Below are 18,968 nucleotides of genomic sequence, written 5' to 3' on the forward strand. Positions count from 1 at the left end.
AAAAATAATTTCAGAATTGTAAATTTAAGTGTTATTGTGAACTTTTTAAGATGCATGATAAGAATAGAATTGTGGGTTTTTATCAGTTTGCTTTCCTAGGGGAACACAGTGTATCCATAGTGTTGTCATTTATCCCTTTTTAACCCTTTTCACCATGACAAGTAATTTCTGTCTGTGCTGACAGAGTAACAGAAGTATCAGACAAAGAATTTTCAGATTTTACAAAAACAAATAATTCAGTAGTGAAGATAGAGCCACATTAGTGCACATACTGAGATGAGAAGGTTGTGGCATAAGCTCCTACCACATTTGTTGATGGCAGAAAATGTACAGAAAAGAAAATAATAGAAAAAAAATTATAATTTCTGGACCTTTTGAAGCTATCCATTTATTTTGATTGGGGGGAAAGAGAAAAATTTGAATACTAAAGTTTGAAACTTTCGGAAAATCATCTACTCTAATATAAAATCTAGATTAGTATTAGCAATCCCTACTTAGTAAGGTGTCAGCAATATAAATATTAAATTATTTCAGAGTGAGCAGATATAATATAAATATCTCCATAATACTGATGGAAATCATAGAATAAATTAGGAACAGAATCTTTTTTACACTACTTGTACATAATCTCTAGAAATGTAAAATATAAAATATATACTATATATGGTCATAATCCAGTAAAATTTAAAGTAGGTTAAGTTGATGTGATGTTTGACCAAGATGAACTGCACAGAGGCCTTGGCTGTCAAGTTTCAGCATGAGAATTGCACTAATTTTATGTACTCCATTTTTATCTACTAAAGCATGTATTAATGCATTTTAGAGAGAGCACATTATTCCACACTGTTCTTTGAAAATACATTCCTTGCTATAACATGATAGAAAGCATATATCTTAAAATGAAGTAGGAATGTTGACATGTGATTATTAAAATAAATTGAATCAAATTTAATTTCTTTCATGAATTCACCTCACAAGCTCATGCAGCTGATCATAGGAGTTCACATGAGCAGTGCCCATCTGGGGCTCAAAAGGTTGGATCAGATCAGTTCATGACAACATACAGGGCGTATTTTGTATCTTTGTTCTTACTCACAACTGGCAGGTCTCTCTGCTAATCCCAGTGAAAGCTGCAACTGAAAATGCAAAACTGGTTTTGAGCTTGCATATTCTTCCCCAGAGATGTCTGAAGCCTTGGAGATCTGTTTATTTTATCATTCCTGTTAAATTAGGGAATGAATTGTTGCATTAAGAGTGAAGTCAAGCAATGAATCCTCAAAGACTCACTGTAAAACCACGTTTTATATAGCAAAAGAAAACTAAGAATGACGAAAAATACCTAATTTTGCATGTTTTCATGTAATAAAAATTCACTGTAGACCTCACTTCATTACATTAAAAAAATCCTTATTATGGAATGATGCAGTCACTGTATTCACTTCCATCTTGTTCATGTAAAATACAAACAAGCATTTTACAAGCATATTTAGTGTTGTTTCTTGACATTGTTAAGTACAGTTAGAACATTAAATTCTCAACTGCAAAGTATGAGAATTTCAATGTGTTTTTTTCAAAGCAGCTTACCATATTTCAGTTTCTAGTAGTAACTTGTGTAACCTTTCATCTTATGAGTCAATCCTATAATTAGTATCCTTCTTTGCCAGAGGCATGCTGCATGTTTGTTTTAGGTACAGAAAGTCTGCAAGAAATTTAACTTAATCATTACTTTTTAATGTAAGAGCTGGTTAGCTCAATTACACTAGATTAAAGTGAACTTGAAATTCCTGAGTTGCAGAGAAGGGGCTAATCTGTGACCTGTAGTGAATAAGTACTATTTCCTATGTTTTTTTTCCTTATGTGCACTTACTAATGTGGGTAGCCCTTCAGCCCAGGCTTGCAGTGACTATAAGCAATTATCTATTTTCTGTATGGTGGGGATTTGCAAGGTTCTTATTTCACTTGACCATTAGGTTATTCACAATTATTCCAGGACTGCATGCATTGCAGTAAAGTTGGGATTTCTTTTCAGTAAACTTTTGCTTTATTGTTTTTAGGGGTAATCTGAAAAAAATAAGTAGTGGTTACAGCTTTTCAGTACTTTATAACAATTTCTAATTACAGAAGCATTAGACTTTTAAATATATCAGTTTAATAACATGCTTTAAAGCTGCATTTAGACTGAAAATACTAGTTCAAATTTAACTCTCATAATCACACAGGGAATGGTTCCATTAACATAATTTCAGAATCACTGAGTTTTGGTACCTCTGGTATTAATCCATGCTGGCTGCTGTGACTTGAGGTACAGAGTCTAAGATGTGACTGGTATGTGAATATAAAATACTGCTAAACAAGTGCACTGTAGTGTGTTGGGGTCTTTATTCTACCTGGTACTTATTGACTCAATGATCTTAAAGGTCTTTTTCAGCTTCTAAGGATTCTATGATTCTAAGTTGCTAAGCTACAAAATTCTTTTGCTGTGTTCCACTTAAATTTCTTGGTTTTAAGAAAATGCAGTAGAAAATGTGGAATCCATCTAGGCTCAAACTTTCCATACTGCCAACTCTCTATTAAGAAAATCATTGTCAAGCAAAAGAACACTGAAATACCACACCAGAGGACTGGAATTACCTGGAGGACTGGAATGTATTGGAAGTAGGATAAAATGCAATAGCCTTATAACAAGAGCTGTGTGCTGAGGACCTTAGCAGTACTGATTCATTATAAGCCAACACCTCATGAGCTGGGAGCAGCCTTATAGAATAAAGGCCTAATGTTCCTACAGTTCACTTGTATTCTTTGAATTGTTGTCCTCTACTTTGCTCGCCTTTAATTTTTTTGGGTGACAGACCTCACACATTCTCACTCTTACCAGTTCACTTGCGCTAAGGCAGTGTACTACCAAATTCCTCTTTTTACAAAGATCATAGAAAAATCTCACATGTTATTTTGGACAGTGACATGTGCCTTTGAGGTACAGTCTGTGACTGTTTCCTAAAAACATGAGCTTTTTTAACTAAAGGGTTGCGTCTACCAGTTTTAGTAAAGTTTCATTTCAGTCCAGTGGTATGATTCTATGTGCCTATTACTGAATGTGATTTATAGTTATGCTGTCTGCATGTGGAAATTAAAGATGGAATTAATGCATGCTAATTTGGGCATCTAAAATTTAATGCTTAGCACTGAAGTTGTCAGCCCAAACTTCCAATCTGGGATGAAAATAAGGTACCTCAAGGGTTCAAGCAAGCCAGATAAGGTAAGCTTCAATGACTAACACTAAGCTGTCTTTCAAGCCTTTTCATAATAATAATTTCTCAGGAGATTCTGTTCCTGGCTTTGCTTTAGAAAGACACCATAAAGTGACCAGCTCTGGCTTTGTCTTCAAACCATCAGACTTCTACAGTTATGAATTTCACCAATATCAGGTTAGATGAAAACTGCAATTCAACATTGAATGATTGTGTCTGACTCTCTAAAACCTGATCTTACTCTTTTTTCTTTTTAATTAATTTTAAGGAGGAAAATTACTTTTTAGAGTATAGATTTTCATTCCTGCTAAATAAAAAACCCACAAATAACAAATTTAGAAAAAACATTTTTCTTACTTTTTGATAAAATGTCTCTTAGGAACCAAAGTCCATATTCTAAGAGAACTTGCTAGAGTTAGAATATGCCAGAACTGAGGCCTGTAGCCATAATGAGATTTCCTCATGTATAGTTACTCTAATACAGAGTTGTTTATGTTGCTGCACATTATTTCCCCCTGGGCCTTTGTTCATTTAAAGCACAGGATAGGCAAAACCTATAATTCTGTAAGTCTCACTTTATTTGCTACACACTATTTTGTATCCTGTGCAGAATGTGAGGTATTAAATACTGCTGGACTTTTCTGGGGTTCTGCCACTGTAAAGAAGTTGTTACAGATTTTGCAGTTGTGACTGACTTTTATCTTTCGATGGAAGTGGTGTAAAATGTTTAACATCTGTTAACAAACTGAAACAGAGGAAGTCAAAGGCCCTCAAAACCCTTCATTGTTTCTTGACAAAACCAGAATAGGATGCAACCTTCTTGACTATGAATATATATAATGGCTACATCTGTGAGCTGGTGATCTGAAGTACACTCTATATTCAGTGGAGAGATCAAGGGTGGTGTTTAAAACAAATCAGACTACACCCTAAAAGAGCCCTTCTCGTACCCACACCTCCCCCCAGCCCTCCCCATGCCCTGTAGAGAAAGTTCAGGTGATTCCCTCCAAAGCAGATTTTTGCTTTGGTCAGATGAAACTCACTTGCAGAGCTTGACTTTTCAAAGATAACTTTTCAGAATGTCTTCTGTGTTCTGTGGCTAATTCCTGATTACTTCTGTTAAAGAGGGGAGAACTTATGCTACAGATTAAGTAATATAATGAAGCAAGGATCTTGTCTATAGCAGACTTTTGCTCTATATAACTTGACTTTATCCCCACAGTTTTAAGTGGTGAATTAATAACTGCTTTACATAAGCTATTGTTATTTCTGATGTCAAAGCCACAGCTGCTTCATTTGTAATGCAGTTTGCATGTGCATGCACACTGATACACTGTAGGGAATATCTTTCCAGTAAATCACATTTATGATATCTGCAGTAATACAATGAGCTGGGGATGTATGGCCAAATTCTAAAGGTGTTAGCTTCTATGATACAGCATTTTGAAAATTTATATTTAATTCCATGTATTTCATATTACTTACCCCTCCCCCCCAAAGAGTTTTAAAAATATCCTGAGATTGCAAAGTCAAAAATTTAAAAAATACTAGTAGTGTTGGTTATGCAACTCTTAACCCTAATTCAGAATTGTAATTCAGCTCAGTGGAGTGTATTATGAAACTGTCTTAATTACATAAACGTACTTTCTGTTTTCCCTAGTGCAGACTTATTTCTCCCCCCAACATGTGCCTTTTGTGGAGAATTTAAGGTAATTTAGTGATATTTAAACATAATTGTAAACAAGAAAAAATAAGTGCTGAACAAGCCTAGGTCTAGTTTATTTAATTTTATTCCAGTCTACATAGCACATAACTGTCAGCTGTGCAAAGAGGGGTCCTTACTACTTCTGCCAAAACTTTACAACTGGGCAATTTCAACTGGAGAGAAGAAATAAGCTTTTACCAAGCTCAGCTTCTATCCTGGTGGCTGAAACCATCTCCATGAAGGTAGTAAAAGAGTCTTCATGTCGTACTTCTTGGCAAAGAGCTCTAAATCTTTCTCAGAAGGCAGAAACCCCATCACTACCTCCTCTTTCAACAGGCGCATTTGAAAGGCATTACAAGCCATTGTCTCTTAATTTTAAAATAAGAGCATAGATTTTTGTTCTCCATAGAGTTTTAAGAGTAGTGAAAGCTCCACTCTACCTCAGAGTAATTTATGGGAAGAGCTAAGTACATTATCCTTCCCTAGGTTTCTATATCTGTTGACTGAGCACAGTGACATAAGGAACTGTGTTCCTCATATGACAGGTATTTCAGATTGTATTCTGTATTTAACCTTTCCTTCACTCTGTAGAGGAAGTCAGTGACCTAATACAGGCCTCTAGTTTCCCAGACAGATTTGGATTTTAAAATTGCAGATTTTACAGCTTAATTTTTGCGTACTTAAGCCTTGTCTCTTTGTCACTTTTCAAAACGGATACCAAAATACAATGGCATCAATATTTTATGTGTTTTGATTTTTATATTGCTCTGGATTATCTGCAGTATTAAAGTTGTAGGTCTTCTGTATTTTGTTTCTTGTATGTTCTCTCCATTTAGAAATAACCTTTTTAAAATTTAATGTAATAAATTATCCAGTGTTGAATACACATGCATACACACCTGTTTTTCCAGACCTCTTCGAGTACTGATCTTTTACTAGTCATATCTAATAACTAGGCTCTTTCTGCATGGTATCTCTAATACTTGGAAGAATTTCCTTAGCATTTATATTTTTCATATTTGGTAACAAAAAATATTAGTTCATTACAGAGAGTTTGAAGAGTGAAGATGTTTCTAACTACCCGGATTTCATTTTCCTTTCCCAGTTATTTCAAATTTTAATTTTAGGCCAGGAGGCAACAAAGGAAAGGTAATAAAACTTTATTCATTTTCTGGTAGCTGCTGGAATATCTAGCTGTCAGGACTAGATAATTATTTGACCAATTAAAGAAGTTGCTTTTTTGAGCAAAGTAAGGAAATTATTCCTGCACCTAATTTGATATTCAAATATAGAGTAGTTTTTCTTAATATATCACTTACTGATATATTTGTTTTTGAATATGCAATCACTATTTTCTAAAGCTTTAGATACTTTATGAATTAAATTTGTCAGAGTATACTCTGTTATTCTGATGACAGAACAGCTTGCAAACAAAAGTGACATGGCTGAGTCGTGTTACCTTCACAAAGCCTTTTTAAAGCAAGGACAAAAGCCATAGTCCTTGAAAATTTATTGCATAGACTATTAGTGAGTTTTATGGAAATTTGTGTCCGCAAACTTGGGACACAGGCTTGAAATCATTATGAAATCTTTTGCTTTACTCCCTGGATGTTGCCACAGCTGAACCAGGTTAAGAAGGGAAATATTTTGGATAAAAAGTGAAGTGATAGAAATTACTTCTTGTTGAATCAGAGAGGGACAAAAACTCTTTTAATACTGATTTGCATTTCATTTCTTTCTTTACTGGGATTTTTACAAATAAATACATGGATATATATGGAAGGGCATGTATGTTCCCTGCCTAGGGGCAGGCTTAGCTGCTCTACCAGCCCTCAGTCATGGTCACAGGACAGAGCTTTCCACACTGTCATATTTCAACCTACTGAAAATCAATCCATGCACCAATCTGCAACCTCATCACACAGCAGCTCTAAGAGCTTGTTTGAACCTTTTGGAACAGATCTGCAAACTGTATGCATGGGATTCCTAATAATCAAGTACAGTTTTGATTCATGATAGTGGGCTGTTCTCTATTGGCTAGAGAGACAACTTTCAGACAAGCTTATTCTTCTATTTACCTGCATGCCATTGTCATTTAACTAGTGAATATACAGGTAGATTCTGAAGGGTTCATGGCCCTCCTTTCCTCCCTTAGCAAATGGGTGATGACAGTAGCTGCCCACATGAACAAGGTTTGCTTCTCAGCAATGCAAAGTCCTCCTCAGCTTATGTGGGCGGTGTCTTGTGTGTTTTGGGACTGAGAGCAATAGAGTGTGTAGAGACACAGAGTACAGAGACTGAGGAGAGCAGAAAATGTCATAAACAGACCAAATTGACTCATTCCATTCAGGGAATGTTTTTGTTCTCTGAGTAGTCCTAAAGATTAAATGGGACTACACATACAGAATGCCAAGTACAACAATACAACAAAAACTTCCTGCTTTCATTTTCTGTTGAAAAGATAAAACAGTTTTCATAGCCTGTGTGGGATGGATGCATTCTATATTGGATTTGAACAAGAGAATAGCCCAAAACAGTGTGTTCTATTTCACAGAACATGTATGGCAAAGAATGTGGTTGAAAGTACAAGTTAAAGGTAATGTAAGAAAATAGACGTTTCTGCTGTATTTAGCAATCTGATATGTTCTCACATAAGCTTTATGGGACTTAGTTTTAACACATGAAAACACCTAAAAAGAAGTTGCATTTTCAAGAAAATAGGTGCTGCCCACCCTCAACTGCCTGAGATGTAAAACTGGCTTTTATAAAGCCAAAGGTAATTGACAAGGCCATAGTCATTAACAGCAACACAGACTTGGTGCCATCAGATCACGCTGGGTATTTCCAGTTTATCGAGGAGAGAGCTGTCTTTTCTTGTTGATAACCAGTTATGTTGGGAGGGGGGGGTAGAATGTGTAGTTCACTGGTGACACAGATTTTATCCCACTTCCTCTTTTTTTTTTTTCTCTTAGGTTTTTTCAGGTTATTTGAGGTAGCAGTCGTCTGAGCTGTTACTCTCATGGACTTCTATTTTCACATGGCTAGACAGTTCTCCAAGTTGGAAGTTTTGTGTATGAAACAATGCTACTTTTGTGTTCCTATAGTGGTTCAATTTAGATCACTATGGTAATACCAAGATTTCACATCTCTGAACTGCTAAAAGAAAAATGTGTAGTAGAGGTTGGCTATGCCTTACAGACATTGTTGTGTGTACCCTGTACTGTGGAGTTCATATATATTTTAAATTCACATGCACAGTGCAATTGTTCTGCCATTTTAGACATAAAAAGCTGTCAGCAGCTGGAGTTTGTGAAAATTCACAGTGCAAGAGAAATGGTCTTGGAAATGAATAAATCAAATTTCAAAGATTTTAATTTAGAAGCTTATTTCTCAGGATTTCCAAACAATGGATAAACACTTGAATAGCCATTTTCTCCCCTAGGGCTTTTTGGTACATTTATTTAAAAAATAACAAAACCAGCAAAATAAAACAAACAAAAAGAAAAGAAATCGTAGGCCATTAACTAAAGGCTTTATAGTCAGCACTTGGAGCACATTTGAAACGTGTGGTTTGACACAATGAACTTTTGGGTGTAGGCTGTGCATGCAAAACGCTGTCTTTTTACAGATGTTGGGAGACTCTGTCCCCTCTGTTTACCACAGTCTCCAACAGTAATGTTTAATAAAGTTTCTTACCTCCTACTTGAAAGATCAGGAGAAGGGAGGTAATCTGCTGCTTTGTAAAGACTCAGAGGTATTTTTGAGGAAACTTGCTTTCCATTTATGTTAATGCTCCAGAGCATATAGAAATATGTATTTTATCTATATATACAGGTCTTATACATGTAGTATCTGAATTGTCTATATCATATATAATGATATATAATACATCCTTTTGCTTATTTGGGGTTAGAAAAACATACTGCCTTCTGACTTTTAAATTAATATAAAGATTCTCTCTCTCCCTTTCTCTCTCTCTCTCTCTCCCTTTCTCTCTCTCTCTCTCTCTCTCCCTTTCTCTCTCTCTCTCTCTCTCTCCCTTTCTCTCTCTCTCTCTCTCCCTTTCTCTCTCTCTCTCTCTCCCTTTCTCTCTCTCTCTCTCTCCCTTTCTCTCTCTCTCTCTCTCCCTTTCTCTCTCTCTCTCTCTCCCTTTCTCTCTCTCTCTCTCCCTTTCTCTCTCTCTCTCTCCCTTTCTTTCTTTTTTTCTCTTTCTTTCTCAAAATGAAGGAATCTCAAAGTGAACCACATTGCTTTACACTGGCTCACCTTGTCTGTGGATCAAGAGCACATGTACAAATAGCCACTGCAGTTCAGCTGACAGGACACGCAGTAACTTGTTATATTACATAACTTGAGGGTATGTCTGAGCCCTTAATTCTTGTCAAATTAAGCTTGATACCACTGAGTTGGGCCATTCAATGTATAAGTAATAGGCAAACAGTTTTTGTAATAGGCAAATATTCCTTCCCCCTGTGGACCAGGAGCACCCATGTTCCAGGAATTAACAACATTTTAACCTTTGCATCTTTCTTCCATTCCTGATTGTAACAGATGGCACTTTGTCTAATGTTACCCTGCTACTGCTTTTGAAGGGCAGTTTGGATTAGTTTAGTTATTTTGAGAAAACTCTCTTTAGGTTACCATTGACTTGACATATTAAGAAAGAAACCCAAACACAATATTCCAAATTTTATTCTCCTCAACTTTACTAGCTAGTATATATTTCCTGTATCCATAGAAGAAACATAGTGTTGCAAGTTCTGTTTTCACATGGTTGATCTACTACAAAAAGGCTTTCTTTTGGGTTTGCTGATTCCAGTAGTGACTGTAATTAATCATGGTTCTAAAAAAAAAAAAAAGGAGAAAATAAATAAACATTAAATCAGTGACAAAGGAAGTATTTTTACATTTTCCCCTGTCTCTTGTTGTTTGGTATAATAGGCTGAAAATTCAGCTATTCTGTTTATTGGCAGAAATTTTAGTGATACAGCTGGGATTCGTATGTTCCATATTAGCTGATTTACTGCTGTTTAACTGTCTTGGATTAACAGAAACTTTACTTGCATTTAAGGACCACACCTTTGCATATACTGCCATTATAATGTAATATTGGTTAATTAGGGGAAGAATGTGTATTTAGGCTTACTGCTCAAAATTTTGCAGGAGACAGTTTGATATTTTGGGTAATTCTTCTTCAAGATTAGCACATATTCAGAATGTGTTAGAACTAAGACTTAAAAAAGGAAATCAATTTTTAAAATAAAATATGGACATGCTTTCCAGAATCAGAAGAGTGTGTGCACCTCCTCCCTCCTTTCTAAATGCTCACAAAGTGTTTAGTTGCATATTCAAATTTAAACATGTAATCATCTAATAGATGTAAGTACAAGTTTAAATTTAAAATGCAACTCCTTGCTTTACTGAAGGGGGACCATTAAGTCTGTGAAAAGAAAGAGTTTATGAAAATGCATACATGTCTGAGTAACACTGAAAGCAGAGTTCAGCAATGCCCAACGGGCCACTTTTACAATAGCAATCCACTTCTGAAATGTTGGTCTCTGCAGGGAAGATCACTATCATTATAATTAGAGCTAGACTACAATGGACTGCTCAGAGTAGCTATTCCAAAAAGTTCTTTGAAGGTGAGGATGAGTGGTAGGCATTCTCAGGAATAGAAAATTGCTTTCTCAAGTGAAAAAAAAAATCAACGAAATAAATCTTAAATAGCTGGATGGGTAAAAAAAAAATCACTTTTTCCATCCCAATTTAAAATGAAATCACTCTATTTCCAGTTTGAATTCTGCTGTTGGGCATTAAAGAAATGCATAATTTATATTTTCCTAGAATATGTAATAAGTAACCATTCTTGAAAATAGATGTATTCTGTGAGCCAATGAAGAGGGACAAAAATATAGAAGCTTCATCTCCTCCGCTTTATTTCTTTTTTTGCCCTACAAAATTGACAATTCTTTTTTCTGCAAATTATGAAGGCCTAATTGCTAAGAACTGTTTAGTGCTCACATGCACATTAATGCAAATAGGTGTACTGATATAACAAATATTTGAAGATGTTCTGATCAGTTATTTTTTTATTGTCTGGTTTTTAAATACTTCTCCAGTCTGTCTTTAACCTTTGAAAAACTAGATCAGACTAAAATTGAAAGCCTGATACCAAAGCACAGTCTGATCTTCACACCAGCGCTGTATAGACAGGCTTTTATATAGATTTACTTCTTCTCACAGGTATCCTGGAACTTTATGCAGAAAAATCTTCAGTCTGCGAAAACTATAAACTTAAAACTTCAGCTGCAAGAATCCTAGAAACTGAGTGAAAAGTTTTCTCTCTGGACCATTGAGGTGCTCCTGCCAAGAGCATTCAAGTTATGACAAAATGATTGTGACACTTACTACATTTTCTTTAAAAGTAACATTGGAGATTTGGAAAAGAGGCCATAGAACTTAGCCTTGTGAGTAGTAGGAATAATAGAAGAACATGAGGAGAAGGGTAGGTAATAACTATGTAAGAGGAAACGAGTCTGTGACAGTGGTCAGTCAGTCTCAGAGTTATTAAAGAGGTTATTATGTTCAGAGTTATTATGTTCAGAGGGTACCTCCCGTGTTTACTTCGTGTCCATCACCTCTGGTCCGAGGAAAGAGCCTGGCTCCGTCCTCTCTGCACACTCCCTCTAAGATTTGTGCAAATTGATGAACTTCCCCTGAGCCTTCTTGAGCTTGAGCCATCCCAGCTCGCTCAAACTTTGATCACAGGAGATAGAATCTCCAGTTCCTCAGTCATTTTTGTGGCTCTTTGTTGTGCTTTCTCCAGTTGCTCTGCTTGGTGCAATTTGGCAAGTTGAAAGCATATAAAAAAGATCTGCTGTAAATTTGCTCTTCAGATTTTGATGTGACAGTGGAACATAATAGTGGAAATTGAAGGCAAACGGAAATATTTAAGCAGACGTAAATGCAGTAACACTTGCTTCTCTTCATACTGAAATCAGGAAATGAGCTTCTAAACTTTCTTTCTTTCTTTCTTTCTTTCTAATGGCCATGATCTGATCTCTCCACCTTTTTATATTACCCTATTTACTAGCAACTACATGATACTATAAGCTGCAGAAACTGTTTTTATTTAATACATTTGGTGGGTTATTTCTTTAATTTTCTTTATTTCATAGAATACCGTGTTTTCTTTGGCATCAAGTGGTCTAAAGTCTTAGAATTAAGTAGATTTTTCAAAATGCCTAGGTTTTGTCAATCCCTATTGTCATTATAACAAAGCAATATGGTATTACAAACCCTTTGGTGCCCATGTTTGATGTGTGCAGAGGAAATACCATAACTATAGCAGAAAATAATTCCTGAGTAATGCTATTCCACTGATTGCACTAGCTAATTTTGGCAGTTCTCTCCTGCCATTATGAAATTGCAGTAAAGATATTGAACAATTGTATTTATGTACAATTTGATTAGAGGTTTTCATATACCCTGGCAGACATTTATCTCACAATTTAAACTTAAGACTGCATGGACCATTTCTTAGGATATTATAGTCTTTAGGTTTTTAACCAAATGCCTTCTGGGGTAAATAGGCACAGTAACTTATTTTTGTAAGTTAGTAAAATATGGTTTGTGGTTTCTTAATATTTTGCTGTCACAGAAGTATTCTATGTTTTATTCCTTTTTCTCATTGAATTTAAGAGGACTTTGAAGTAGATTGAAATAGTTGGGCTGTCAAAATTTGGAGGTTGTTTAAAAATAATTTAATTTTAAAATACAAAAATGAAGACAGTTTCAACAGTTGTAGTTAAAGTTTTGATCATTTAAAAATATTTTTCATTTTCCACCTAAAGGTAAAAATGTTTGTAGCTGGGAACATTGCTTAAGTCTTCAGTAATTTGGGTATAAAGTCAGTCTTTTGAATGTTGACTAGAGGTATTATCTAGTACAAAAAAAAAAAAATCCTGAAGAAAAATAGCTGAAATCTTGGGTTTGATCTTGGAAATGACCGTGATGTTAAGACATAAACAACAAAGAAGGATCATAATTTTGACAGCATTTGAACTTCTGTGGGTGTCTCAGTGCCCAGCAAGTTTCCTTATTAAGGGAAGTTCATGTATTTGTGACTCCCTCTAGTGGATCACTCTCTCAACTCTACACTAGGAAATGTTCTCCATATTAAATTCATGTGACATTAAACATTCATATGTCTTTGTTTTCATGGTTACGATCTCATTCCATTCTCATGGACCATCTGAATAATGTGTTTATGTGCATCTCCGCTCATTTGCAAAGTATCTTTTCTAAAATTGCTTTTCCTACCAAGGGTGCTGATAATCATATCTGTCTATATGTGCAACTAATAAATACATTCTCTATCACGCCTTTTTTTTTTTTTTTTTTTGCCCCGTGCCATAAACCTCTTCTGTTTCCCAGATTTCCATTTACATGACTATATTCTGGATATGTCTGCAGTTTGCCTTAATTATTATTTAATTATATTTCAGGTACCACCAAGGTAAATCTTGTGAAGATCCCTTCAACTGCTTCCAGCCCTCGAGACACTGCTCTGGCAGCTGTCATCTGCAGTGCACTTGCAACAGTGCTCTTGGCCCTTCTCATCCTTTGTGTTATCTATTGCAAGAGGCAGTTCATGGAGAAGAAACCAAGCTGTGAGTTTCCAATTATTACTGTTCCTTGGTAATATTTATAGAGTGGTATTAGTTTGGAAGGTCTCTCGTAGACATTTCACTTCTTTATCTACAATAATTTAAGCAAGTTTAGCAAGAGATGGTTAATGTAGGACCCCACCCAAGTTTGCCAGCTCAGTGTGGAAGTTCCAGCTGCTACTGAGAGAATGCTGTGTAAATGCCCAGAAATACTCCAGTTGCACCAATTCTGTGTCATATTCTTCTAGATGATGCACAGATATATTTGGACTATTCAAGATGGGACATCACAGAGTTGCAATGTCAATGTGGAAATACGAGTTTGGAACATCTGTGCATCAAATGCTATTGTGAAACACAGATTAGGTCATCAAGATAATGAATGTGGCCAGTGTAGATGAGAGATTTGTCCTTTACGGTTTTGGTTTTATGGCCATATTCAAGATTAATTAAATGACTAAGATTCAAAATTTTCTTTTAAACCCATAAAAACTAATCAAAGTAATTTGTTTATAATTAACATTTTTCTGCCTCTTAATTTAAATTAAGAAAGAAGTGAAAAGTGCTCTAGTTCCATTTATAGTTTTATGAAACTTTTATTAAAATATGTTTGTAGCATCTAATGAACCCTGGATGCCAAACAAGAATACGATCTAGGATTAATTTATGTTATTGATGCTTTCAGCACAAGCAGAAATTAAAAGATTTACAAAGGCATTGTAAGAATTGTTCCTAACGTAGGATTTGCTTTACACATGAGTTTCGAGAAATTCTGACACAGTGAATTCAGACTTCATTTAGTGAAGTGCAGTAACTTGTTTGCCTTGGCCTACAATTATAGAGATTAAAGGAAGTCTGCTGCTAATATAAAGCTCTTTAAGATAATATAAACAAAATCCCAGTGGCTGAAAGCTGACTCTGGAAAATTTCAGATGGGAATCACTGAGAATCATTAAATACTGCAAAAATGTAACAGTGAATAAGATATACTCTTAAATCACCAAAATGAGAGCAGATGTCTTCCTAGAAGAGGCTGTAGTTGAACCAGCTGTTCTAAGGTTTGTTGCAAAATCTGTGGTTTACATTATTGGAAGCCCCATGGTCACTTTGGATCTTTCAGTTGGGAAATGTATGGACATACTTAATAGCATGACAATTGCACATTCTGTGGAGAGAGAGGGCTCTGAGCAGGAAAAAGGGTTGCACTTACTGACGCAGATTTTTATTCACTTTGTTCCAAGGGTCTCTGAGATCACAAGACATTCACTACAATGGCTCTGAGTTATCATGCTTTGATAGATCACAGCTAAGTGAGTGTGACCGCAGAACGTGTTGCCAGTGCCAAAGAAGTACATCACAGACATGTGGTATGTTGGGTCTACTGAAAGGTGACTTTATTTTATCTAACACTTGAGTTGTGGCAATTAAATTTAACTACAGAGCTAACACTGTCAAACTACCTTTTGTCCTAGGCTAATTTCTTAATAAGCAGAAAGGGTTTTTAAGTAGCTATTTGGGGTTTATTTTTTGTTTTTTCCTGTATTTATTTCAGTGACTTCACTTGAAAAAAAAAAAATTAAATGTCTATCTCATTTATTTCTGATGAAAATAGCACTGCACCTGGCTTTGAGACTTAAATTAGTGCGAAGGATTTACCAGAGAGTATCTAAGAACGTGGTGTGAATGCTAAAGAACATTAACAACCCAGACAATTCAAATCGTTGCTATTTTGTGGAGTCATATCAGAACAGATGCATTTATGACATTAAGAAAACACAAAAGCACAGGCTTAGATATCATCCTGATAGCTTAACTCAGAATGCTTGCACTTAATGAAAAGGACTTGGTTTTTATAAATATTTCAATTTTAAAGGAATAAAGATATTTTTTAAAAATGTTTTTACAGTAAGAAATCTCTTTCCTCAATCCATGTATTATTATAACATATTCTAATAAAGCTGGCAAACTAATACTCAAGTTTGAAAAAGAACAGAGACTAAGTTTATACAGAGGTTTGACAGTTTTAACACTATTAAATTAATTTTCATTCTTTAGGACCAGTTCACTTGATTCCCTCACTGTGCTGTGATGAAACCTATAGCATGGAGCACAGCAGTCACAGTTGTGCTTTCCACTCACAGACCACGCTCAATGAAAGGTAACTTAGTTTTACAAATGTGTATTAAACATGAAGTACATTTTATGCAGTCAAATTAATATTTACACAGAGACAACAGCTGCTTGAAGTGGAATGAGGGATTTTGATGAACAGTACCCATATCATCCCACATTGTGCAAGAATGGCTTTATGGTGAAAAAATTAAGTATTACTTAGTAAATGCTGACTTGACCAATGGGTTTCTCTGAAGAAGTGGCTTCTCTCACGAGCAGATAATGTTCCTTTTACTCTGTGACACCTTAGAGGCTTTGGCTGCCCCCTCTTCTGCTAGAGGTTAGCAAGTTGCTGCATAAACCCATGAATGTGGGGGGACTGAAGTACAGTTCACAAGTGGCAGGAAGATTTTTATTTTTTTTTTTTAAGAAACTCTTTAGGATTTCAAGATTAGAAATATCTATTATTTCAGAATTTCTAGCAGGTTTTAACGTTTATTTTCTCCTGATCAGCTGAGTATAAGTGCAGTAGTAGGGTAGTTATTTTTACAGCAGGGCCATGAGCTAAATATATGAAATTTATGGTTTCCTTCAGAGTTTCCTGGTTGCAGATTTTAACACAGGATGTATTTATTTCTTTTAGCTAGAATAATTTTCCATATGAGGTTTAAATTGATCTTCAGCTGTTTTGTTCTTATGGCAATATGTAACTAAAAAAGTAGAGACAGCTTCTTCATGAGTGTTGTTTGTGCAAGGTGACTCAGTGACCTAAGTACAAATATCTGAGTTTTCTCTAGCAACTTGTTTAAATACAGACAAGCTCAAGTCATCTTTGTATACCGCCAAGGCTGACAAATTGAGAGTCATGTACTCTTTGAGGAATCTTTTGGTTAAGGCTTTAAAAATAACTGTAATATCCATGTTATGTGGACATCAAATATCCTGTGGCTCCTTCCAGTAGAAATGGAGCTTGTGCCAATTTCCTTTACCAGAATAATGTACTTCCTTCAATTGTGGTGCAATGTTCTGACTTTTGGCCTCATCTCAAAATGCTTTGTGTGTATTATCAAAGCTATTAAAGCATCATGTTTTGGAAATGAGTAAGGCTACTTAAAAACTGTTTTAGGCATGTAAATGTGGGACAAGTTTTGTCACACTGTATATCAGACTTAATATAGCCTTTGCATTTTTAAAAATCTATAGACAGTTTTTGGAAATAAAACATATTAAAAACCATAACTTCCTGTGTTTGTTAATACTTATTTTGGTGTATATATAGTGAAAAACTCTACTGGCTTTTCGACAGTGTTTGGCACATGTCACTATTATCACGCACTTTAAATAGACTCAAGGTAAATAATACTGAGTTTTCACTTCTACTTTCTTCCATTTTCCATAAAATAAAAATAATGCTTACTCTTCTTTAACATTATATCCTTTCCATGTAAAAGAGAATAGAAGAAAAACTTTCCACATTTTGAAGGCTACACAGAGCAAACTGAAAAATCGAAAATGAATGCATTTTCAGGTTTAAAAACACCAATAAGTTTCAAGAAGCCTTGTTGCCTATCCCATTACCCCAGTCTGAAGCCACTGTACTTCTTTTACTTCCATTAGATATTTATCTATCTACAGTTTGGGGGAGAAAAAAACCCAACCAAACCCCCGCACAGTGTTGAAGATTCTAAACTCTGCCCAGCTATCTTTGCTGCTGCACTTTAAGCCTGTTATATCTTGTCTTAATACTCCCCTCTCCACGCACTAAGAAAAAAAATCCCTTCTTCTTTGTGACAGTGTTTATTATCTGAACACTACTACAGTATTTTTTGTCATGTTTCTAAACAACCCCGACTGTAGCTCATGTTTTGTGCAATCCTGGATTCCCTGTCTGAGGTAGTGTTCACCAGAGCTTTTGTCATTTCCAGCCAGGGAACAAACTGTATTCCTTCTCAGTAGAATTCAGGATGTACAGGATGTCTCTAGAGTATTCATATAGCACTGTTAAACCTTCTTGAAATACCTATAGTTACAAATGACAAGTAATTAAAATACTGATAATATTTTCTGGAATGCTTTGTAAACTATGTACCTTTTATCCTTCTGCAGAGCTTCTGATTCTGTTGGAGAAATGATTCCTGCTTTCCTTGGTTCTCTTTCACATTCTACCTGTGGAGACATTCCAGATGCTTGGCCTCTTATGCAAAACTCAGCTTGTTGTGACAGCATTTCTATCTGTGAATCATATTCAGAACTAGCTGGAGGATCTGCAAAATCCTGCAGCCCTGAGACTGAAAATGCAGCTGCTGTTGAATTGGATAGTAACCAGGAACTAAGTGAAGTACTTATTTCAGCTATGTCTCTTGATGGAAATGTTGCAAAGTCCTTTGAAATCTCTGAACGTAGAACGTGCACAGAAGCTTCATCACTTCAGAACTCGGTGACTGCTGAAAGCCAGCCAAAGACAAAGTGTAATGGAACAACAAATGACTCTACGGACTGATAAACAGGTAAAAAACATAGCTACAAAGGAATGAGAATGAGTGCTCCAGGCAGGCAGAGCTAGATAAAAATAGAATTGTAAGAAGTTGTGGGGTTATATTTCTCCATAGGTTACACCTAGCTATTGCTGAAATTAAACCTCTACAAGAGATCCAGCAGTTTCACATTTTTAAACCTTAAACTGAATTTGAAAGGTGTAATTACACAAACTGTGGTGTTGAAATAATATTAACCAGAATACAGGGGTAAATCTGTACACCAGTCAGCTTTTATCAAGGAATTTTTTCATTCAATTTCAAGGGAAAAATTCCATTTAATAGCTAAATGACCAAACCATTGTGTGAGACTAGGCTTTGTTTATGAGTGAGAACTTTGCCTATTGCAAACAAAGCATAAAAGATGTACAAGTGTTCACTTAGAACTATTTACAAAGCCTTTCTGTGGAGTTACTGTAGTAGTAGAAACACAAGAGCATCTCAATTGCCTTATAATGCCATTTATATTCCCATGTCATCAGATAAAACATAAGTTAGTCCATAAAATGCAACTTTATCTTTAGAAGCTCAGGGAAAATCCAGGTCTGAGGTCAAAATGCAGATATGTGATAAACAATTATCTCAACTATGTAACAGTGGAACTGTTGCAAAAAGTCACTCTGATACTGCTTCATCATTATATCTTTTTGAATACTAGCTGCTCCATATTTTTTAAATGGAATTTTCTACTTTTGGAAGT

General features: G+C 35.4%; 1 protein-coding gene across 1 annotated transcript in view; it reads left to right on the forward strand.

Moving 5' to 3' along the window:
• TNFRSF19 (TNF receptor superfamily member 19) overlaps positions 1-18,234 on the forward strand; it is a 40,479-nt gene extending 22,245 nt beyond the window's left edge. Inside the window, exons 5-8 of the mRNA XM_062514667.1 lie at positions 13,461-13,625; positions 14,864-14,989; positions 15,678-15,780; positions 17,841-18,234. Coding sequence (XP_062370651.1) covers positions 13,461-13,625; positions 14,864-14,989; positions 15,678-15,780; positions 17,841-18,234 — 788 coding nt within the window. The remainder of the gene's footprint in view (positions 1-13,460; positions 13,626-14,863; positions 14,990-15,677; positions 15,781-17,840) is intronic.
• The last annotated feature ends 734 nt before the right edge of the window (positions 18,235-18,968 follow it).

The sequence above is a fragment of the Cinclus cinclus genome, chromosome 2, assembly GCF_963662255.1.
Source record: "Cinclus cinclus chromosome 2, bCinCin1.1, whole genome shotgun sequence".
NCBI classification, from domain to species: Eukaryota; Metazoa; Chordata; class Aves; order Passeriformes; family Cinclidae; genus Cinclus; species Cinclus cinclus.